At 36.4% G+C, this 25,269-nt stretch overlaps 1 protein-coding gene across 1 annotated transcript in view; it reads left to right on the top strand.

The window, feature by feature from the left end:
* The window catches only part of APLF (aprataxin and PNKP like factor), an 81,648-nt gene that overhangs the window by 48,213 nt on the left and 8,166 nt on the right, over positions 1-25,269 (top strand). The window contains exons 7-9 of the mRNA XM_026484239.4: positions 3,213-3,568; positions 4,239-4,364; positions 23,160-23,206. Of these exons, the coding sequence (XP_026340024.2) occupies positions 3,213-3,568; positions 4,239-4,364; positions 23,160-23,206 (529 nt within the window). The remainder of the gene's footprint in view (positions 1-3,212; positions 3,569-4,238; positions 4,365-23,159; positions 23,207-25,269) is intronic.

Here is a 25,269-nt window from a genome sequence, read left to right on the forward strand (position 1 = left end):
GTGGTGTGGGTGCTTATAAAATATGGACCTCTCTGCCTTTCTCCTGCTTCTTCCAAGTACAGAGAACCTTCCATCTTTTCTGTTCCCTCACTTGCCAGTTCAGTGACTTGCTCTGGCTCATGAGCTTTGTAATTGGCACAGGACAAATTTATGTCTCAGCAAACTTACAAATTACTGCATGTAATGGATTTTTGGGATCCTTTATAAATAATTGAAACCATGAATGTTAAATTCTTGAATGCCAAGGGTCTAGTGAGTATCAATATTTCATGAAGTTCCATAAAGGACATTATGAATTCCAGCTTTTGTGCCTCTTAAAATATATTTGAGAACACCTGATCCATAGTATTGATATCTGTGACTTTATCATTCCTTTCTCTTTTAGAATAAATAGTGTATTAAACATATTCTTTGTGAAGATTTTAAAAAACAGTAGAGGGAGTTGAAATAATGTTAAACATTTCTTATCTTTTATTTTCTTTGGTCTGTTTTCTATTTTTTTAAATGGTAAAAAAAAATGCATGCTGTTATCAAAAAATAGAATGTTAGAGCTGGTGGAGTATAAAGTGGAAACCTTGATTTGCCTTATCCTTCAATCCCATTGGCCTTACTAATATTTTCTTTGTACCCTTCTAAACCTTTTTATTTGAATTTATACAAGTAAACACACACATAGGTAGACAGGGATTTTTTTTAAAACTAAATAGAATCATAGTGTTATATATATATATATATATATATATATATATATATATATATATATAGTTCTTGTTTGATTAATAAAGTTCTTATATGTAGAGAGAGATCTATTCATTTTCAACCTTTGCATAGTGTTTCATGGTAAGAATGGATTCTAATTTATTTAACTGCTTCCCTAGTTGTGTCTCTTTTTTCCTTATAATAATTGATAGGATGTTGAGTGGGATTTTTTTTTACCCTATTATCCCCAAACTGCTTGTGAGGCCCAAAGCTGGGGACAAAAGTACTAAGTATAAGTATCTCATGATTGAAAGGAGCCCCCAGCTGTGAGAATCAAGCCTTTCCCTGTGAGGCTTATAGAAAGGTATGAGAAGGGTTCGCCATCCTACCCCCAGGCTTTATACAAAGAAACCTTAGAGGGCAGAAGATTTTAAGATTCGGGGGAGTGCTCTGTTTCTGGGGAGATGTTATGTTCTCTCTTTTTAAAACCAAGAGAGAGGCACTCTAAGACAATTCACTGTGGAGTTTAGAGATGCCAACAGGAACAAGAGACTGGCATTTTATTGGACATTTGCTTTGCCAGGGGATTGCTAACCTGCCCTGTTTCTACCTAAACAGGGAAAAAGAAAATTGGTGAGTTGACCCAATGAAGAACTGCCAAGAGGTGAGGTGGGTCAGGATTGCCCCATTCCCACCTCAGAGTTCCAGTCCCTGGCACGTGTCAGTTGGTCCTATGGTGGAGGGAGATGAGATTGGGGTGTAATTGAGCAGCTTGGGAGAAAAGAGTATGTGTTTTAGAGAGGTGTGGCATGAATATCACCAGCTGAGGGTTAGCTCCCAGAGGTAGCCAATTGTTTTTCCCATAGGTTGTTTATTACTGTACAAAAACAGAGTAAGAACTAGGTTCCTTTTGCAAGGTCTTTAGTCAGTTTGGATAGCCTTTTAAAGTTATATACTAGTTTCTTTAAAAAGAAAAGACAATCAGGTGTACCTGCTTAGCTCAATTGGTTAAGCATCTGCCTTCGGCTCAGGTCATGAGCTCAGGGTCCTGGAATTGAGCCCCACTTTGGGCTCCTTGCTCAGCAGGGAGTCTGCTTCTCCCTCTCCCTCTCCTTCTGCCCTTACCGCCCCCACCCCCGGCTCCTGCGCTCTCTCTGTCTCTCAAAGAAAGAAAGAAAGAGAAAAGACTATCAAAACATTTAAGTAATTAGTCCCAAAGAAGTCATGCTAATTACTATCTTCTCAGGAAATGTGAGCCATTGAATATTAAGTGGTATCAAAACCAGCTTTCCCCAGATGGCAGCCAGCATACATAAGTCCTTGGTTATAAATGGGTTTGAACCTTCATGTATACCTGTTATGTTGTCATCACATCCTAGTAGTGGTTACCAGGAGGACTGAGGTTTATCTGAGCTATGTTTCCATTCCACAGGAAGTTAAGTAATTAAGAAGTCATTTTTATTTTTTATTTTATTTTTATTTTTAAAGATTTTGTTTATTTGACAGAGAGAGACACCGTGAGAAAGGGAACACAAGCAGGGGGAGTGGGAGAGGGAGAAGCAGGCTCCCCGCTGAGCAAGGAGCCTGATGTGGGGCTCGATCCCAGGACCCTGGGATCATGATCTGAGCTGAAGGCAGACACTTAACGACTAAACCACCCAGGCGCCCAGAAATCATTTTTAATAGGATATGAATAGGCTTACTGTTTGTCCTGGTGGCAAGTACATATTAAAAAGATTCTGCAGTGCTAATGAGAATGTTTACTTGGCTCAAAACACCTTTTTGGTTAAACTGAAACTTTTATTCAGACCACTCCAAAGGAATCATATTTATTTCCTGAGTTTATCGTAACACAGCTTCATCCAAGTTTTTCTGTGTGAGGGAGGAGCAATTTTACCATTCAGCTAAAGAGAAAAAGTCATGATTATATTTAGAGGGTAGAAATAAAGTATTGCAGTAACAGAAATTATAAAGACAGTGCAAGTTAAGAGCATGACACTTATTGAATGGGAAGTTTAAAAGACTGGTAGTTTTTTGGGGGAAAGATTATATTCAAATGGAAGCGAAGTTGTATTCTCTTATGTTACATTTGTATTTTTCTGGTTCTTTTTCAGGGGATGTTTGATGTGATTGTAAAGGTTTGATACAGGTGTATATTTTCTTTTTTTTCTTCTTTTCTTTTTTAAAGATTTTCTTTTCTTAAAGTAATCTCTACACCCTGTGTGGGGCTAGAACTCACAGCCCCGAGATCAAGAGTCACATGCTGTTCTGACTGAGCCAGGAAGCTCCCCTGTATATTCCTTTTCTAATAACTATAGATTGTTTTAAAGTTACCAAATTACACACATGGAAAATGGCATTTTTAATAACTTTAAAATGTGAATCTTAAAGTTTTAAAAATACATATATTGAATGAATCTTGCAGTTTCATGCCTTTTTGCTTAAGTTTACATATTTCTTTTAAAACATATTTCATTTATTTCTAATATCTTTTTTCTGATTTGTCTTTGTAGGCAGTGCCAAAGTCATGTTCTGCAATCACGTTAAGTAATGCAGAGGCGAATGATATGAAGGCTAGGACACAGAGAAGTGAAATCCCAATAGAGGAACTTGGTAAGGTTCCTGAACATAAAAGTATTGTGAAAGGAACACGAAGTAAAGAAAGTGAGGTGATGAGCTGTTCTGAGAGTCACTTGGGTGCCCAGGACAAGTCCTTCCGTGAGGACTCTCAAGGATCTCCTCCTGAGGCCAGCTCTGATCTCTCCAATTCTGAAACTTTGCATGCAAAGGCAACTGACTCAGTTGCACAAAGTTCTGAAGAAAACAAAATCAAGAGGACATCCTGCATGTATGGGGCAAACTGCTACAGGTAAAATGAAATTACAGGAATTCCGTTATTTCCATAGCAGATGGCTATGTAGTATATGTGTATTAAAAGCCTAGTAAAACACATTGGCCTAAAGGTTAGGAGCTTTATCATGTTTGTACTGGTTTACACTTTCTCAGTATTTAGTCCTGCAAATCTTGCTAGAGGCTTTCAAGATAAAGTGGGGGAATTAAATGTGTCATATGTAGACATGCTGATTAAGCAAGGACATGAACTAGGGGATCCAGACTTGAGAATTGAATCACCCAGACCTAAGTGTCTGCTTACTTAATGTCTTATTTAGATATTAGAAAGATATTAGAAAGATTAGAAAGATATTAGAAAGATAAATAGTTGTAGTATATAACTCTCAAGAGAATTGTAAGTTGTGTTTAAGGCATCTTACTATCCTTGTGCTTTTCCTTTATATTTTTCTAATTGTGCTTTTGAATCACCATGATGCTTCTGTTTTGCTACCATGAGAGTTCTGTACCAACCAGATGTCATGAGCTCTATTTTTAACAATGTAGCACATTGGTTCAATTTTGGAATAATTAGATGTGGATTGCTTGGTTTCCTGCTATATCCTATTAATTATTTTTTGTAGTATATCTAGAACTCTAGTATACCCTATTAATTATTTTTTCTGACAGTATATTTGCCACCCTCATAGGAAGAATCCTGTTCATTTTCAACACTTCAGTCACCCTGGTGATAGCGATTATGGAGGTGTACAAGTCATGTGTCAGGATGAGGCTGATGACCGGCCTGAATGTCCCTATGGAGCATCTTGTTATAGGTATGTACCCCTGAAATGATAGCTTGTCCTCCTTTTCTCTTTAATCTCAGTTGTGTATTCAGAAGAAATTGCAGGCAACTTCTCACTTCAAGCCTTTTAGTCTTTATACTTCTATAGATAGTAGGTTTTCATTTTGTTAATAGGATTATAATGTTTCTTTTAGATAATTATAAATTGTTAAATTTATTAACCTTGTAAATGCCTGAAAGTATTCCTCATTTCTAACTTTCTAAAATGCAAATCAGATAACTGAAAAGCTGTTGATGCTACCCCATCGTACAATCTATCCAGACTCCTCAGCGTGACATAAATCAGTTCAGGATGTTATCTCTACTTTCCTCAAGTGCTACCACTCTGCCATTTTTGCCAACACATGAAACTTGATCCTAAAAGAAGAGCACCTTCTCTTTCCTTTCATAGCATCTTTTTCCTGTCTGTATCATGCATAGTAGAATTTGTCTTACGAGACTGGAATGCCATCTCCTCTAGACAGTAACTTACTGTCAAGAAACTTTCTTTTTTTTTTTTTTTTTTAAAGATTTTATTTATTTATTTGACAGAGATAGAGACAGCCAGCGAGAAAGGGAACACAAGCAGGGGGAGTGGGAGAGGAAGAAGCAGGCTCATAGCGGAAGAGCCTGATGTGGGGCTCGATCCCATAACGCCGGGATCACGCCCTGAGCCGAAGGCAGACGCTTAACCGCTGTGCCACCCAGGCGCCCCTGTCAAGAAACTTTCTTGACAGCAAGGACTGTTTTATCCTTGTATTTGCAACTTTGTTTAATGAATGAATGAACTTGAAATAAATCAAACTACCAAGGAAAGAAGTGATTTCAATCTTAGAGAGCTTTAATTCCAGACAGCCATCTTTCTTAGATAAATTTGGAACAGTTTACTGAACCTACTGGTCTGTTTGAAGTTGTCACTATTTCTATGATTGTGGTTTTCAGTAAGAAGGCAGGATAATCATCTGACATTGGAAAGAAAAATCGAAAACCTTGTGCCTTATTATTTGAAAATTGCTATGTTTCATTCCAGGAGAACATCTTATAGACCTACACATATGCAGGTGACATATTCATGAAAAAGGAGCATTGCAGGCATTGATAAAAGTATAAATTTTTAAAATTAATTTTATTGAGGTAAGGATATCTATCTGGAGAAGGAAAATTGGAACCCTATTTCACACCATAGTCAAAAACTGGATTCCAGATGGATCATAGAACTAAATGTGAAAGGAAAAAAAAATAAAGCTTTAAAGATCTGTATAAGAACATTATTTCATGGGGCGCCTGGGTGGCTCAGTCGTTAAGCGTCTGCCTTCAGCTCAGGGCGTGGTCCCAGCGTTCTGGGATAGAGCCCCATATCAGGCTCCTCCGCTGGGAGCCTGCTTCTTCCTCTCCCACTCCCCCTGCTTGTGTTCCCTCTCTCGCTGGCTGTTTCTCTCTCTGTCAAATAAATAAATAAAATCTTAAAAAAAACAAAAACAAACATTATTTCATGATCCCAGACTAGGTATTGTTTTCTAGAACAAGATATAAAAAGCAATCACTAATATGGAAAACATTTAATTATTTGACTACATTAAAATTAAGATTTTTTATACATCAGTAGGCACTATTAAGAGAGTGAAGATAAACTACAAAGTGAGAAAAAAAAATTGCAACCACATAACTGACAGTAAACATATATCCAGAATACAGAAAGAATTACGAATTGCTATTGTTTTTCTCTTAGTGACATGTACAGGCTTTTTGTCCAAAGGGAAATGGTGAATTTCCTTATGGTGAATAAACTTAAGAAAAAATACTCAGTATCATGATTAATTAGGAAAATTTCACACACACACACACACCCTTGATGTAACTAATTCCTTGCTCCCGTTTATTCATTCAACAAAATTTTCCAAAGAATCATCAAATGCCAAGTACTGATGAAGCAATGTTGAGTGAGATTACTTGTAGAACAAATGTGTATCTCTCTCTATCTCTCTCTATCTTTTTAGAATAAAACAGCCTTTCACAGCTCGTGGCACAATGGCCATATACCTTTTCATTTTTAGGGAATATTTTAGGGAACTTTTGTAATGCAGAATTTTATACATCTACGTAAGTGGGGGAAATGTAGAACAAGTGCCAATGAAGACACAACTCATTGTCAAATCTTGGCCAATATTGTTTCGTCTATACTTCCTTCTCTTCCACCTACTACCTCTATGCCTAGATTATTTTGAAGTAAACCCTTGATATTGTATCTTTTTATCCCATTTTATTCATAGGTATCTTAGGGTATATCACTAAAAGATAAAGACTTTCTAAAAATATACTATGACACCATTATTAAATAAATATCACTTAGATACTGTCAGGTATCCCAATCCTCTTACAGTTATTTACTTATTTTCTTTCTTTCTTTCTTTTAAATTTTTTTTTCTTTGAATTAGGATCCACTTAAGATCCATATATGGCAAAAGGTGGCCATGTTTCTTAAGTTATTTAATCAATAGGTTCCTCTTCAATTTTTTTTCCTTGCAATGTATTTGTTGAAGAAAGTGACCATTTGTTCTGAGGAGTGTCTGATTGTCTGGATTTTGCTGACTGCATTATCAAATTATGATTCAGTATGTTCTACTATGTTTCCTAATAATTGGTAGTTTGCTAGAGACCTGATCAGATATCAGTTCCAAAACTTATAAAAGTTATCTGGTCCTATGAATATCATGTCCCTCTTAGTCTCTAAAATGCTTCCTGCTGTAAAGTCTGCTTTGTCTAATATTTACAAATGTTTAGAAATTGCTCTAGATATTATTGATTCATAATTTAGTTTCATTGTAGTCATATAACATTTTTTAGAGTTTAAAATTTATTGAGATTTGGTTTTGGTCCAGCAGATGGTCTATTTTTGTCGGACATACTATGTGCACTGAAATATATATTCTGTGATTTGGGGGAATAAGGTTTTGTAAGAGTCAATTTGGGCAGATAGTTTTAGGGTTGTTCATAAATTATCTTTGCTGATTTTTTCTGCAGTTGTTCTATTAGTTACTGAGAAAAGAATGTGAGAATCTCCACTGTAATAAAACCACTGTGAGGTTTGTCTATTCTCGTAATTCTGTCAATTTTTCTTAATGCACCAGCTGTGGTCTGTTCTCAGTGGAAAAGCCATAAAAATGGGAAACTCGCTCAGAGCTGCTCCCTTTTTCCATGTGTGGACTCTCTGCTGATTTCTGCCTGCTTTTGGTAGCTATCCATTTCCTTAAGATGATTGTTTTTATACTTTTAACAGAGTGTAATTGTTACCTGTGGGAGGTTTGGTCTGATATGATCTCCTCTGTCATTACCAGAAATAGAGCTCCTATTTTGCGTGATATAATACAGCTGCTCCACCTTTTGTTGGTTAGTGTTTGTGTGCTAATATTTTTCATCCTTCTGTTTTCAACCTCTGTCCTTATATTTAAAGCATGTCTCTTACAAATGGCATATAACCGGTTCACTGATTTTATTTTTAATCCAGCCTGCTTTTTCAGTGGATTGTTTACTCCAATTACATTTAATACAATCACTGATATTTTAAAGTTTAATTTTGCCATTTTGCTACTATCGTTTTCTATTTGTCCCATATATTCCTTGTCCCTTTATTTGTTTTCTGACCTCTTTTGGATCAAATGTTTTTCATTCCATTTTTTCTCCTCCATTAACTTTTTAGTTATATATTCTTTTTTTTCAGTAGTTGTATTTGATTTTAATAGACATCACTGACATGTAACAGTCTACTGTACAGTTGGTTCTTTTACCACTTCCGAAACAGAACAGTAATCTTATATCAGTTTAAGTCCATTTACTTCCTCCTCTGCCCTTTTTAAAAAATATTGCTGTCATATATTTTTACTTTTACACATGTTAACTTGTATGGCATTGCTATTATTTTCTTAGATTTTAAGCATCAGCATTGTCTTATATTTATTGACACATTTATCGTTTTGGGTGGCCTTCTTTTATTTCTGAAGTTTTATTCTTTCATCTGGAGTCATTTTCTTAGGCTTAGGAACTTCTTTTAGTATTTCTTTAGTGAAAATCTTATGGGAAAGGATTCTTTCATCTTTTGCATGTCTGAATATGTCCAGATTGATTGATTGATTGATGGCTCTTTTCACTGGGTATAGAATTCTAGCTTGGCACCTTTGCTTTTTTTCCCATCACTTTAAAGATGTTCCATTGACTCATGCAGCCATAGTTTCTGTTGAAAATTACTTGTTTGTCTTATTGTTGCTTTGAAATTAACATGCCTTTCCTCTGGCCATTTTTAAGATTTTTATCATTGCTTTTTTTTTTTTTTAAGTAAACTCTACCCTCAACGTGGGGCTCAAACTCACACCCCCAAGATTAAGAGTCTCATGTTCTACCAATTGAGCCAGCCAGGCGCCCCTCATTGCTTTTACTTTCAACAGTTTAACTAACATGTGTTTAGGCATGAGTTTTTTGACATTCTTCCTGTTTGGGGTTCACTGAGCTTTTTTGCAGATTGTGGTTTTTGTTAGTTTGAAGAGATCGCTTTGCTATTATCTCATCTCTCAGATATTGTTCTGCCCCATTCTATCTCTTCCCTCATTCTTCTATTAAAATTAGCCATGTTAAGTCTTTTGACCATGTCCCATATGTCTCTTATACATTGTTTTATTCTTTCCATTCTTTTTTTTTTTTTTTTTAACCTCTGTGCCTCAGTTTGGACATTTGCTGTTGCTTGTCTTAGAGCTTAGTAATTCTGTCTTCTCATGTGTCTAGGCTGCTGATAAACCTATCCACAGAGTTCATAATTTCAGATACTGCGTTTTATGTATGTTATCTTCCACCAGTGAGCCCCCCCCCCCACCTTGTTTGGCAGATAGGGGCTAGTCATCTCTGTCCAGTCAGAGATTTGGATAAGTAATGCCTAGGTTATTACTTTAATAAAACCCAATCTGCCTTTGGTTTGTCCATGTTCCTTTGACATGACTTGTCTAGATTTTTGACAGAAAAGCAGGTCTCTCTCTTCTTGTCTCTTCCCTTTGGATAGTCTGAGCTTAGCCAATTAGCTACTTCCCCTGCCTCCTAAAATATGGCACATTTCTTGAGAGGAGACTAGTTATGTGTTTGTTGCAGATCCTTTCTCCCTAGTGGGACTTCATCTCTGAAACATGACATAAATTAGAGATTTTACCATTTTGAAGTTTCACACACAGACCTTAAACCTCTCATATTCCCCAGGAACTCAGCAGATATTTCTTGGAAAGAATCAGCCTTGTGTTTAGGGTTCTTTTAGTTTTCAGATTGTCATGACAACCACATGAGACCGTGAAAAGCTCTACAGGTTTCTCTTTCCTCAACTAGAGTTCCTCCAGGTGACTCAAATCTTATTCTTCAGCCCACACCAAGAATTGGCAAGGAACTCTAGCAAAGAAAACAGCCAGTGATTGTCAGCTAACGTAGAAAGGGCTTTTTCTTTGTGGAATTTTAGATAATCCAAATTTCTCATTACTCCCACAATTCTGTCATAAAAACAGTTTTCACAGTTTATCAGGGTTTTTTCCTAGTTGTTAAGATATTGGCCTGCCATTATGTCCTGTGTCCTTCCCAGAAGCAAAATCCAAATGTGCTTATTCTTGAGAAGAATGAATGTAAAATACAAAACCTTCCTAAGAATAATCAAATGTCAATACTGTCAAAATAATGTCAAAAATTGCTGCCTCCATGTCGTCAGTCTCTTCAAGAGAGGTGAGAGTAGTGAGTAGTCAAGAGAAATTACTCCAATGCCAGTGACCCACATATGCTAATAGAAACTTTCAGATCTAGATCTAAATATATTTACATATACATAAAGTGTATTTTTTTCATCTGTTGAGCTGCTTGGTGTCTTGGTTGAACTTGGAGATGAAATCTGGAGATTTTTTCCTTTGTTAATTTTAATTACAGTTCAGAGAGACTCTTGGAGAATGTTAAATATGTTCGGTTACTCTGACTACTGTTTTACAAATAAAGGAACGGGAACAAGAAAGGTTAATGAATTGCCTAAGAGTCTAAAGCCAGTGGGATGAAAACCAAGTCTCTTCCCTCCTCCATTCCAGCATTTCTCTGTGGCAGGGCCTGACTCCACCATTGTTTTTTTTTTTTTTTTTTTTTTTAAAGATTTTATTTATTTATTTGACAGAGATAGAGACAGCCAGCGAGAGAGGGAGCACAAGCAGGGGGAGTGGGAGAAGAAGAAGCAGGCTCATGGCGGAGGAGCCTGACGTGGGGCTCGATCCCAGAACGCCGGGATCACGCCCTGAGCCGAAGGCAGACGCTTAACCGCTGTGCCACCCAGGCGCCCCCTGACTCCACCATTGTTATTCATGGCTGGCTGGCTGGCTTGCTTCCTTCCTTCCTTCCTGCCTTCCTTCCTTCCTTTCTTTCTTTATTAAGATTTTATTTATTTATTTGAGAGAGAGAGCACTAGCACGGAGGAGGGGCAGAGGGAAAGGAAGAAGCAGACTCCCCCCTGAGCAGGGAGCCTGATGGGGGGCTCAATCCCAGGACCTGGAGATCATGACCTGAGCCAAAGGTAGACGCTTCACTGACTGAGCCACCCAGACACCCTTATTCATGGTTTTCTAAAGTATTAACAGTATTTGTTTTTTATTCAAATGGCAAAGTTAATATTTTGGAGTTTAAAAAAAAAAAAGCTCTAGATGAGTTACTTTGAAGAAATTGTGAATTTTTCAGATCATCAAAACAATAGAAGAAACCTTAGTTATGGAAGCATGATATGTATTTATATACCCTTTCTGGACATAATATTATTATTATTTAGGCAAAAAACATCTAGTAGATATGTCATTGATCATAATATAACACCACTTTAATTTTAGCAATTTACTCTTTAACAATCTTGATTTGCAAGAATATATCATTTTTTAAAAAAGATTTTATTTGAGAGAGGGAGAGAGAACGAGCATGAATGTGTGCACTATGCAAGCAGTGGAAGGGGCAGAAGCAGACTCCCCACTGAGCAGGGAGGCCACAGTGGGCTCCATCCCAGGATGAAGAATGGGTTGGAAGGTGGGTAACTTTTAGAGGATAAAGAATAAAGAACAAGGAAGAGAAAAATAGAAAATATCTGATTAGCTGGGGCCACAGAGTCACCCTTATTTGAGGTGAGAAAAAACAAAGAAGTAAGTATAGAGCCCAGAGTTGGTGTGGTATTTGGGGATTGGCAGACTGGATATATTGTGTTTTTGGTCAAATAGAGCATTTATAGGGACTTGAAAATTATCTAAGTGTTGGTTTGCTGACATGGCACCCTAGGCAGGAGTGACTCCATCTTGGGACGAGATTTTTATTGCTACAGTGCTAGAATATAAGCCTACTGTATCAGGATGATAAAATGTTCTAATTTGGTTTGCTTAAAAGCAAGTTTTTGTGTAAATGCATGCTAGATTTTTCCTATAGCCACAGAAGAAAAACATTGAAGTCTTGCAGATCATAAAATAACCCACAAAAATCAGCCAGAGATTATTATATTTACAAAAGTAAAAAAATATATATATTCTAAAAGTAGAGCTCTGATAAACCTGTTTTCCATCATGGTTGACACATTTGGAAGGGAGATGAAATTTATGGCTGAAACATTTTTGTTTGCTTTTTATCTTTGAAAATTTGCCTATACAAAACAGGATAAGAATTATTCTCAAGTAAAAACAGTCTCTCAAGTGAAATACTGAGTTGTTTTTTTGTTTGTTTGCTTTTTTGTTTGTTTTTTGGGGTTTTTTTGCTTTCCGGTTTTACCTTCTAATCCCTTGAATGTGTGCAACTCAGTTTCTCTTTTCGAAATATATAGATGATCTCAACTGTGTACAATACACTAAATAATCTCAGTTTTTTACTACGTCAGCTACCTAAATTTATATGATATTGTATTGTATTTCCAAGTATTGCCGTCTATGGTCAAAGCTTTTATCACGATAGAACAAATATGAAAACACCAAAGTACACATATATGGATATATTTCATTTTCGGCCATTCATTCCCATGAGTAAAACAGAAAAACAGATATGAATCACATATTAAATGCATACTATAGTAAAAATAAAGATTCCTAAAACCCGTTTAAGAGGTTGATGTTTAAAAAAGGTATTTAATTCTTAAATTTTATTCTTTTCTAGATTACAGGCATTACTAAAATTTTCTGACATTATACTTTTTTAAGCCTCACAAAATTAAATCAACCTGAAAAAATGGTAATATGAAAGAACTAGTTAATGTTGTCATTTTAAGTATCTTGCCCATTAATAAATCTAATTTATTCCTTTTGTGCCGTACACTATAGTCTATCCGAAGACTTGCTCAGTTTAATGAATTTGATTAGCTTAAGGTACTTGTCTGAATTAGAACATTAGATACTTAATGTCTAATATAACCCAGTGATTGCTGTGCCTGCCTCTGACTCATTCACTTCCTCTGGTGTGTAATAGGATTTTATTCAGTGCATTACTCCTGTTCTTGTTTGTTAAATTAGACACTAACTTTAGAATATGTATACACTAAAATGAATGGAATCCATCTTCAACCATTTTAGTATAAAAATGTAAAGTCAAACTCACATACATTGCCTCGGACTTAAAAACTTAAGGCAGGTATGTATTATGCAAATTAAAATGTTGGTGCCTTGATGTTTTTTGGAAGCCAATGACCTACTTTTTATTTGTTTAATTATAATACCTTCTAAGAGGGATGACGTAAGGAAGTGTATTAGTTATCAACTGTAAGGGCTCTCACTGTAATGAATCTGCAACGTGATCTGTATAGTTGAAAGAACACAGTGTTTTACAGCAAGCATAATTCATTTTTTAAAAAGTGTATTTGATAGTAAGTAAATTCATTATCTTTCATTATTTGCTGATCCAAATTTATAGCTATGATCTAAAATTTTTCGCTATTTCCTTTTTTATTTTTGTATTTATTTATATTTTTTATTTAGGGAGAGAGAGTGCATACACATGTGCACATGAGTCAGCGGGGGTGGAGAAGGAGAGGGAGAGAGAGAAGCTCAAGCAGGCTCCATGCCCAGGTTGGAGCCCAACATGGGGCTTGATCTCAGGACCCTGAGATCATAACCTGCGCTGAAACCAAGAGTCAGTTACTCAGTCGACTGAGCCACCCAGGCACCTCTCCTCTTTTATTTTTTGAAAAGTGTTCCAAATTATTGCAATATTATCTTAATTGATCATATGTGCAGATGCACACTTCAAACCAGAAGGTACTGATTTTTGGGAGCTGTTTCATAAAAATTAGGAATGTGTGTTTAACTTTAATCCATATTATTGTATTTGAGGCAAAAAGGCTTTAATAGGGAAACTGTAGTTGTCTGGTAGTTGAGATTCCCAGAATCAATCATGTGAGGCCATCAATCATTTTTTTTAAAAGATTTTATTTGTTTATTTATTTATCAGAGAGAGAGCAAGAGAGCGAGAGAGCACAAGCAGGGGAAGTGGCAGGCAGAGGGAGAAGCAGCTCCCCGCTGAGCAGGGAGCCCGATGTGGGGCTTAATCCCAGGACCTGGGATCATGACCTAAGCCGAAGGCAGATACTTAACCAACTGAGCCACCCAAGTGTCCCAGTCATTTTATTTATAGTTAAGAGTAACCAAAGTTGTTAGAATCTTAATCCATTTTTATAGGTCTGCATATAGAGGAAGTAGCCTATCATTGTCTGCCATGATTGCAGTTCTTTAATCATGTGTAAGAATATCATCTTAGAAGAACTTATCTTAGACTACATACACAGGCTTAGCTATGCGGTTTTACATAAGACTTGGCTATAATTTTTTTTAAACTTCATTTAGAAATAGTAGTAACGGGGGCGCCTGGGTAGCGCAGTCGTTAAGCGTCTGCCTTCGGCTCAGGGCGTGATCCCGCGATTCCGGGATCGAGTCCCACATTGGGCTCCTCCGGTGGGAGCCTGCTTCTTCCTCTCCCACTCCCCCTGCTTGTGTTCCCTCTCTCGCTGGCTATCTCTCTGTCACATAAATAGATAAAATCTTTAAAAAAAAAAAAAAAAGAAATAGTAGTAACGACATCAATTATGTTTATGTAGCCTTGAAAAAAATGTATTGGAATGTCTTTTATGGTTTTGTTTTTCTTACTCCTTTATTTGCATATTTGAATATGCATCTATTTTCATAATGAGAAATTTGATTATTTTTGTTACGTTTAGTATTAATTGCATGTATAAAAGAAGTTTCAGAGTTCTTTTGGCATGGATAGTAAATGTAATGATGTTCAATTAACAAATTGGCTACTTTCTATTATCTTATGCTGGTTTACTCTTTTATTATTTAATAAAGACCATATTTACTAAGTCTTCTTTTTCCTCTAAAATTTGAAACTTAGATATTTGATAACATAGGATTCATGTTTTTGCTTTAGGTTTTAAAATAGATGTTGAGGGGCGCCTGGGTGGCACAGCGGTTAAAGCGTCTGCCTTCGGCTCAGGGCGTGATCCCGGCGTTACGGGATTGAGCCCCACATCAGGCTCCTCCGCTATGAGCCTGCGTCTTCCTCTCCCACTCCCCCTGCTTGTGTTCCCTCTCTCTCTGGCTGTCTCTATCTCTGTCGAATAAATAAATAAAATCTTTAAAAAAATAAAATAAAATAAAATAGATGTTGACTTTCAAAAATGCAAGATAAATTATTTTGTGATAAAAACAAAAATATAGTATGATCGCTTATTTACTGAGCAAATATTGAGCATCCAACATGCTAGTCACTATTATAGCTGATGTAAAATAGTACTTCAGGTTCACTTAAAATTTTGGGTGTTAAGTTTTGGTATTAAGTTACTAAATCTTTGGAATTAAACAAAAATAAAAAGTATGATTCTGTTCTTGTTACCATTGCCTAGTTAATCCTTAGGTAGCTCTTTATGGTAGAGAGATAAAGTGTTTTTAAGTCGGCAGCCTTGGGTTCTAGATGGTTGTACTGACTCTGTAGCATGACTTTGCTTGTCATTTGATTTTCCTGGGCTTCAATTCCTCATGAAAACATGGGAAACGCAGAGATTGGATCATTTGTGTTCCAGGGTCCTACACTCATAATGGCAATATCCAGGGCAGAGAGCAATTTATTCATGTCCATAAAGCCAGACTGGTTATATTCCTGGCCTATTCTTCCTTAGCCTTCTTTGCTGCCTCCTCTTTTTCCCTACCTGTAATGATCACCGAGCCACAGGGCTCAGCTCCCTGAGTGAGGCCCTTCTCTATTCTGTTCTTATTCCTGAGGGCATCTGATTCAATTAAGTGGTTCCAGACTCATACACTTGGTTGTAAAATAGGTAATTCAAACTTAATACATCTGAAACAGAACTCTGTATTTTTCTCATGAAACCAGCTTTTTCCCAAGTGTTCTCCCCCTGTGTAAATGACTTCACCATTCACACAGTGTTTAGGCCCCAAACCTAGAAAGAGCCTTGATTTTTCTCTTTTCTTCACATCACTCATTCAGTCCATCAGTAGTCCTTGCCATTTCATCTTTGAAAATATATTAGGACCCTGACCACTTCTCTCTTCCCTTACCTCTACCATTTTAGTCATAACCACTACCTCTTACCTCTGAAGTACTGCAGGAGCTTCTTAACTGATACCCTTGTTTTTCCTCTTGCCCTCCTGTGATTCATTTTCTGTAAGCAACCAGAATAATTCTCTAAAATTAAGTGGTATCATGTTTTCTTAATCAAAATCTCCCAATACTTTCCTACAAAATTCCATTCCATAGCTTACAAGTCCTTCTCTGACTTCATTTCCTACTGTTTTATTTCTCATTCATTCTCTTTGAGCTGTACAAATCTGTGTGTTTTTCCAAATACTGTAGCTTGTTTCCTACCTCTGGGCCTTAGCAAATTTATAGACATTTTCTATTTCCTCTTCCTGGAGTGTTCTTCCTTCGGATATGTATTTATTCTAATACCAATATCATTAAAATCAGAATTTTTTTTGAAAATGTGTATTTTAAAATATAACAGCTCCTGAAACCCTGGTGTGGTTATGGGTATATAGTTTTATGTTTAGAAACCCAAGATTACCATTAATAATTATTAGTATTGTAAAAAAAAAAAAACTCAGAAAGGATTTTGAGGCCTGCTAAGTTACAGAAAATGCCATTTGTGAAAAAAATGGATGTAAATCTTCTATGAATGAACTCTGAGTAAGTATTTCCATTCATTATTATGAAAAAGTCCTGGGTAGAATTTGGCATTATCCTTGAAAGTTATTTCAAATGCTTATATGCCCCCAAAGAGCTGCACAAAACTGCCACTTAGCCTTAACCCAGGGTTATATGAAAAAGACATTCTGCCTTGTTATGAAATGACTGATTTTTGAAAATGAGATATGCACAGGTGAATGTTAGAAAATATGCCATAGGGATGCCTGGGTGGCTCAGTCGGTTAAGCGTTTGCCTTCAGCTCAGGTCATGATCCAGACGTCCTAGGATCAAGTCCTGCATCAGGCTCCCTGGTCAGCAGGGAGTCTGCTTCTCCTTCTTCCTGCCTCTCCCCCTGCTTGTGCGCACGTGCTCTCTCCCTCTCTCTGTCTCTGACAAATAAAAAATCTTTAAAAAAAAGAAAATATTCCATAAATATGTGACGTATGATGGGGAAAATATTCAATCGTAATAAAATGTATTATTAAAAACAAAATTCAGTTATTTAGTATTAATTGGCAATTACTTATTTTGCCGTATTTTATTATTTAATAGACTTTTTTAATTTATTTTTTTTCAGTCCACATGCACTTTTTAATTGGCAATTACTTTTACTGGCACACAGAGTTTCCAAACATAGTTGGCTATCTTAAAGTAAAATTAATTTCTGTTTCTATAAAAATAGCTGACACATGGAATATACTTAATAGCCCACAAGTGTTTATACGTATTACTTCATTTAACCCTTGGAACAACCCTGTGTGAGCTAAGCAGTATTATCCCTGCTTCACAGATGAATAAATGGTGACTTGGTTTATAGGACTTGCCATGAATCACACAACCAGTAAAAGGTATAGTTTGAATTCATAATCAGCTCTTCTGATCCTGAAACCTGAGCCCCTTCCATAGCAATGCCAGTGATCCAAAGTTCAACCAGCCAGATGAGAACAGATCTAAGACATAGTGGCATCTGTCTCTTAAGCATTTGTGAAGGACTCTGTGTTCCTTGAATGATTGATTGACTAGAGCTAAGTGTCTGGCCAGTCAGTATCTCAGGAACCTGACTGCAATGGAGTCTGCTTAATATGATTGTTACATTTTCACTGTTTCCTGGGGAAGTAATATGAATTGTTAATGGCAGGAAATTCTAACATGTTTTAGTCTTAGGTTTGCATAAAAAGATTCAGTGAGTACTTTGATTATTAACTTTGTAAGTGTAAATACAAAGCAGTTTCAGAACATTGGCAGTCTTTTCAACCTAATGAGAATAGGCATTCTCTGGCATATTTCCAGTAGAAAAACTGCCTTTCAAAGGATAGCGTTCAAAGGATGGTTCTGAAAACATCAGGATCTGTGGATTAGGATTACTATAAAAATATTAAGTGTTAACATGAACTCAAAAACACTTATTACCAGTCTAGAAATTACTAGAAACTGCTTTTTGTGCTCCAGCCAATGAGAATTTTAAACTTCAGTTTGTATTGAAAATATTGACAATATTTTGTCAAGTTCCTTTCAACAGTTATTTTAAGAAATAATAGTAAAGTTAGCAAAAAGAGTTTCTTTTTTTTCTTATTAAATAGGAAAATATAAAATATTCCACCATTTTGGAAACTCATGTAAAGCTTAATTTAAAAAAACTTTTTACCTTAAAAAAAATCTCCATTCTAATAGATAAATGTGTTAGAACTAACAGATGAATGCTGCCTTGTGAAAGGTGCTATAAAAGATGTTAAAAGTTGCAGGGAAAACTCCATGGCTTCTAGTTCTAGTGGCTCATTTGACAGGATAGAAATAATACACACACACACACATATTTGTGTTGAAAATTTAGATGACACTATAAGAAATTATGTAGTGAGTACCAAGTAGTAGATACGGACAATATATTCTAGAGCTGTGTCCCAGTGATTATCAGAATTGCCTTCCTAAAGGAGGTATGATTTCAACTTAGGCAGTATATAGTAGGAAGAATATTCTTGGCAAAAAGGCTGTGAGCAAGTACCTACTGATGGCAAAGAATCAAAAACCACTCTCCCGGAGTAGAAACGAAGGCTTGGAACTGCAAATAAAGATTGGAACTGAGATTATGGGGCACCTTGAAGAAGGACATAATTTAAGAATTTAAGATTCAGAATACTGATTTTTTTAAAAACATTTAAATTGCTACATAAACAAAATGTGTCTAAAATTTATCTTTATTTCGAGTATGTGCTTTTGCATGTGATATATTTTCTTTTCTTTTTTGGCTCATTTTCCTATTGAAGTCTGTCTATTCTGAGAGTTATACTTATCAACAAAGAAAATATACTTGGAAATACATCCTAAAGTTCATAAACAGAAAACTTTTGAACTTGTCACAGAAGGTATTTTTTCTTCATTTTCAAGCAAAAACTGTACTGATAATAATACTTTTGTTTAAAATTGGAAATTTGGCCTCTAAATGTGGAAAAGTACCAAATCGACTAGTTTCGTCTGGTTTCCATTACAGTCTTACACTTGTCTTTTTTTTTTTTTTATTTTAAGATTTTGTTTATTCACTTGACACAGAGAGAGCACAAGCAGAAGGAGCAGCAGGCAGAGCTAAAAGCAGGCTCCCTGCCAAGCAGGGAGCCTGATGTGGGGCTCAGTCCCAGGACCCTGGGATCATGACCTGAGCCAAAGGCAGATGCTTAACTGACTGAGCCACCCAGGACCCCTACACTTGTCTTTTTATGAAAATAGCAAGTTCTTCTAGGATAGGATGGAAACTATTATCAGAGCCTCAAAGAAACACTCCCCCTCCTCTAAGGCGGATGAAGATCTGTCCATGGAGCTGAAAATTTTTTCCTTTTCTGAGTACAAAATTTCAAAATACACTTTACTACTCTTCCTTTTGGGAATATATAGGTGTAAAACTTTTTTCCTTATCTTTTATTCTGAAGTGGTTTCCCTTTTTCTTAGGCAGTATTATACAGGTGGGGTTTGTGAGCGTCATTGTGGATGTGTTTCAAGATAATAGAGAAGGGGGATCACCTTCTGCAACCTTAAGGTTGAATCAGTACCCCCTCCCTCACCCCATTTGCCTTTAAAAACTGTTATTCTCACTTTCAGTCTCTCTGGTGCTGACATCTGTTATCAGCAGTCTTTTAACTGGTATTTGATGTATAAACTACTTGAGTCTCTGTTACAAACTCCTTGGTTCCATTTCTGTACTTTTTTTTTCTTTTTTGAGTGTAGTTGACACACAATGTTACATTCGTTTCAGGTGTACAACATAGTGATTCAACAAGTTTATATACTATGCTGTGCTGACCACAAGTGTGTCTACCGTCTGTCACCATACAAGCTATTACAATATCCTTGACTATATTCCCTATGTTGTGCCTTTTATTCCTGTGACTTAGTCATTCCGTAGCCAGAAGCCTGGATTTCCCACTCTCCTTCACCCATTTTCCCCATCCTCCCACTCTCCTCCCTTCTGGCAACCATCAGTTTGTTCTCTGTATTTGCAGGTCTGATTCTGCTTTTGTTTGTTTGTTTGTTTATTCCTTTGGGTTTTTTCAGATTCTACATATGAGTGAAATCATACAGTATTTGTCTTTCTCAATCTGACTTATTTCATTTAGCATAATATCCTCTAGGGCTTTCCATGTTGTTGCAAATGGCATGATCTCATCCTTTTTTATGGCTATATAATATTACACACAGACACACAGACACACACACACACACACACACACACACACACACACACACCCATATCTTCCTTATTCATTTGTTTATTGATGGACTCATAGGTTACTTCCATATCTTGGCAATTATAAATAAAGCTACAGTAAACAAAGGGGTTTATATATCCTTTCAAATTAGTGGTGTTTTTTTTTTTTTTTTAAGATTTTATTTGTTTATTTGAAAGAGAGAGAGACAGCCAGTGAAAAAGGGAACACAAGCAGGGGGAGTGGGAGAGGAAGAAGCAGGCTCCTGCTGAGCGGGGAGCCCGATGCAGGGCTTGATCCTAGGACCCTGAGATCATGCCCTGAGCTGAAGGCAGACGCTTAACGACTGAGCCACCCAGGCGCCCCATGTTTTTGTTTTCTTTGGGTAAATATCCAGTGGTACAATTATTGGATCATATGGTATTTTTATTTTTAATTTTTTAGGAACTTCCATGCTGTTTTCCACAGTGGCTGTACCAATGCACATTTCCACCAACAGTGCACAAAAGTTCCTTTTTCTCCACATCTTCACCAACACTTGTTATTTGTTTTGTTGATTTTAGCCATTCTGACAGGTGTAAGGTGATATCTCATTGTGGATTTGACTTGCAGTTGCTTGATGATTAGTGATGGTGAGCATCTTTTCATGGTCTGTTGGCCATGTCTTCACTGGAAAAATTCTATTCAGGTCCTCTGTCTATTTCTGTACTTAATTTTAAAGACGGACATTCACTTACTTGAGACTTTCTAAAAGCAGCTTTTGAAAGAGGCTTTAGTAGCAAACAATTAAGACCATATTTAACTGTTCAATACATTTTTTCTTAATTATTAAGGGCAAAGTGGGGAAAGTTAGGACTGCTTGGAACCTGAAAAAATACATATATTAAAAAGAAGGAGAAAAAGGTTTTAAATCTCAGAAGACTATAACTAGTAATGATAATAACAACAATGTGGCATCTGTATGGAATTGTTAGCACTTGAAGAATCTCAGCAAAGGTATATGGAATTTCAGTGTACCAATCTTGCTACTTTTCAGTAGGTTTGGCATTTTTTTCAAAACAAAGAGCTAGCGGTGTATTTAATTTTACCATACTCACACAAAAAAGATTTTTTGAAAGGTTACAAAAAATACTCTCAAATGACCAACAGTCTTTTTCTAGGTTATTGATGAAGAATGACTTTGGTATTAATGTCCCTCTTGTTTCTGTTCCTCCTCCCCTGACGTCCAGCATTAATTGCATTTTCATAAAGACTGAATTAAACAAGTCAGTGAGCTGGGCTGGCATGTTCAGTCTTCCCATAGATTATCCCTGTGGCTTTGTTCATGTGCAGTTCTCTTGGCCACATTGAAGTTGTCCAGTTTCTTTCTCTCAACTTTGAAGTGTCTTTTCCATTAAAAGGTCAGATTTGGGTTAATTATCCCAAATACACAATCTTTTGTAGAATCTTTTTTCCACTTTTCAAAACTGTTGAGTTATGGCCCTAATTAACAGTGTGGTTGCAGTCTTGTACTGTGTGTTAATGCTCGCAGAATACGAAAAGTGATCCCCAAAAGAAGAGATATTTGCAATAAGAAATGTCACTGATACCTGACATAGAGCCTGACGTGTAATTAGTGCCGCATGACCATTTACTGAACCAATGATGGATGTGTCAGTGGCTAACATTAATTACAACCTATCCTGCCCTTAGACTAAGGACTTGCTCTGTATTCTTCACAAATCTTCGCAACAGCGTCGTATGAGCTGTGTACCTCAGCACATACCTATTGTCAATGTACCCCAGCTCTCCTGTGTTAATCCCCCAAGAGGGGTACCCATCAAGTGGGTCATGATCGACCAGTTACTACTTTGGATTTTTGCTGCCTGAGCAGTTTTGCATTATCTGGAGAATGTCATTCATACACACACACACACACACACACACACACACATACATATATATGACATATATGTCATATATATATGGCATGTCCCAACATTCATTTAATAAAATAATAGAAGAGATCATAGGTACATATAATCAAAAATAGATATCCAAACAGTAGTTTCTCTTTGACTTTGGAATATGTCATATAAATTTCTCAATGCAAATTGACTTTTCTGTTTTCTCCTAACAATTGGGGATTTTTAGAGACATGACTTAGATGCTTTTGTCTTGGATTCAAGAAGACTGTAAAAAAAGTATCCTTTTAGACATTACAAACACATACATACACATTTTTGATATTTTGTGTTCTGTGTTTTTTACACTATTATACATTGTATTTTTATATATGTGATAAATGGCATTGACATTTTAGAAATACAATATGTTATATTTTGGGAATATGATATATTGCACTTCATCTCATACTGTTTTTCTCCATAAGTCATGAGGGAAAAACTTTTGTCTGGTTCACCAGTATATCTTTGCATCTAGAAATATTCCTGGCATGTAATAGGCACTTAGTAAATGTTGTAACTAAAAAGCAAATGCTTTGGGGGCGCATGGGTGGCTCAAGTCGGTTAAGCGTCTGTCTTTGGCTCAGGTCTTAATTCCAGGGTCCTGGGATCGAGCCCCATGTCGGGCTCCCTGCTTAGTGGGGAGCCTGCTTCTCCCTCTCCCTCTGCCTTTCCCCTGGCTCATGCTCTCTCTCACTCAAATAAATAAATTTTTAAAAATAAAAAAAAAAAGCAGATGCTTTGTACAGATGGTGACTATAGTTAACAACAACAACAAAATGCTTTTCAATAACAGGCTTATTGGGACCTAATTTTATTTGTAGGTTAGTGAGTGTTCTAGTTTATTTTTTGTTGTTGTTGTTCTAGTTTAATTTAAATAGTCCTACTAATTTTTAGTGATTGGAAAACTAGATCTTATTTTTGGTTTCTCCTTTTTTTTTTTAGGAAGAATCCCCAGCACAAGATAGAATACAGACATAGTGCACTTCCAGGTAAGTAATTTTACTCCAGGAAACAAAATGAAATCTTCGAATGAGTCTCTTGTTAAACCTACGTACAATTTCCAGTTTTGTGAATTTTTTTATGTCTGCTTCTATGAATTTTCTGATTTTAATGATTTTTCTTAGATTAAAAAAAGTGGTAAATTTTTTATATACCAAATGTTTTCTACACTCATTGCACAATATATAGTTATCCTTGTATCTTTTAGAATTCTTTTGTTGGCCAGTATCCGAAAACAAAATCTCAAACTAGCCTAAGTGATAATGAGAACTTACTGACTTCTTTAAGTGAAAAATCCAGAAGTGGTGATGAATTTAGACAAGATTTACTGTTTTGACTCATTAGTAATGTCAATAATGTCACCAGTGACCCAATTTCCTTTCATCATTCTGTCTTTAGAGGGGTCATTATCATCCTAAGACTGGCTCTTCCCCCCACAAAGGGACTATATGCATCCTTATTCAGCACCCATGTTTACATCTCAGGAGAGAGAGGATGAACAGCTTTAGTTCTCACTATTCCTAGGAAAAATCATGAAATTCACTTCTTTTACTGGTTTAGATCATATTCTTACTCTTGAATGAATCACAAGGACTACTGATGAGCTTGTACCACCCCTGGAACTAGGGTAGGGTCACCTTCTCCAGAACCACAGAGATCCCTGACAGAAACTAAAGTTTTGGGGAAAAGAGAGGGAGGGAGGACAGATACCAGAGAAGAAACCATCAAATGTCCTTCGGTCCTAGGTGGAGGCATCCATTCTGCCTTCTCTTTCCCTGGTTCCAAACCCAAATATTTTTTACCTTTAACAAATTCTGGCTTCTCCATATCATTTACATAATGCAGAGGCCAGTTTGGCACACAATATTTCTGCCCACAGAATGAGAGAAGAAAATGCATATTCTGCAGGCTGTGACCACACGTACATGCATGTGCATGAACACAACCCCCTTGTAACCAAGTGACAAAAATAAGGAATTTCACCGTAAGCGAATTCCATTTTAAATTTCTCGTTGAAACACACTTTTGTGCTTTAGTACTTCAGACACAACTCATTTTATCTGAGCTAATAGGTTATAGAGGTTATATGTTACGGGTTATTACTTTTTTTTACTGGGGCTGTATCTAATGATACAGCATTTCTGGTGGTTAAATAAACTTTTTTACCGGGAGTCATGTAATGTATGTTGATTAAAGCATATTTTATTGGCAAAGTTTAACACTGTCCCATGAAAATGCATTTGACACATCTGTATCTTTATAAAAATAAGAACCATTTTCCTAAAAACGATCAGTGTGCATCAGATGGCATAGTTTAATCCGAGTTTTCTTTGAAAAGCCTTTTTGAATTATCATTAGGGAATCTTCTCAAGGAAGAACATATTTTTACAACTAACTTCTTTGAAGAAAAGGTTTTCATTTCATTGGAAAGCCAGTTTTTATAAAAGTGTAGATATTTTTAAGCAACATTTAATTTTTAAAAAAAGATTTTATTTATTTGTCAGAGAGAGAGAGACAGAGAGAGAGCATGCGCACAAGCAGGGGAAGCAGCAGACAGAGGGAGAAGCAGACTCCCTGCTGAGCAGGGAGCCCAACACGGACTCAATCCCAGGACCCTGGGATCATGACCTGAGCTGAAGGCAGGCGCTTAACCTACTGAGCCACCCAGGCATCCCAATATTTAATTTTATATTTTTAATCTACTTTCAAGGGTTGTTATGTGGTGATACTGTCAGAACACTCTTCATACTCTAAAACTTATAAATTACGGTGTCTGGAGTATTTCCAATCTTAAATTAAATGTTGGGGTCTCATTATATTTCTTAATTTAGAGATATCTAACCTGAATTCTAATGTCCTTGTTTTTCTCATCTCCCGAATCCTTGAGGTTTAACATCACCCATGATCTTTATCTCATTTATATAAATTTATTATACACTTACTGGTTCATTTATTATATCTTCCAAGTGAGCAGAGTTAACTGAGATCCGTGAGAACCAGCTCTGGGTGTATATGCTTGTGGCAAGACAGTCTAAAATCTCTGAGGAAAGGG

Source organism: Ursus arctos, unplaced genomic scaffold, assembly GCF_023065955.2.
Source record: "Ursus arctos isolate Adak ecotype North America unplaced genomic scaffold, UrsArc2.0 scaffold_8, whole genome shotgun sequence".
Taxonomy (NCBI): Eukaryota; Metazoa; Chordata; class Mammalia; order Carnivora; family Ursidae; genus Ursus; species Ursus arctos.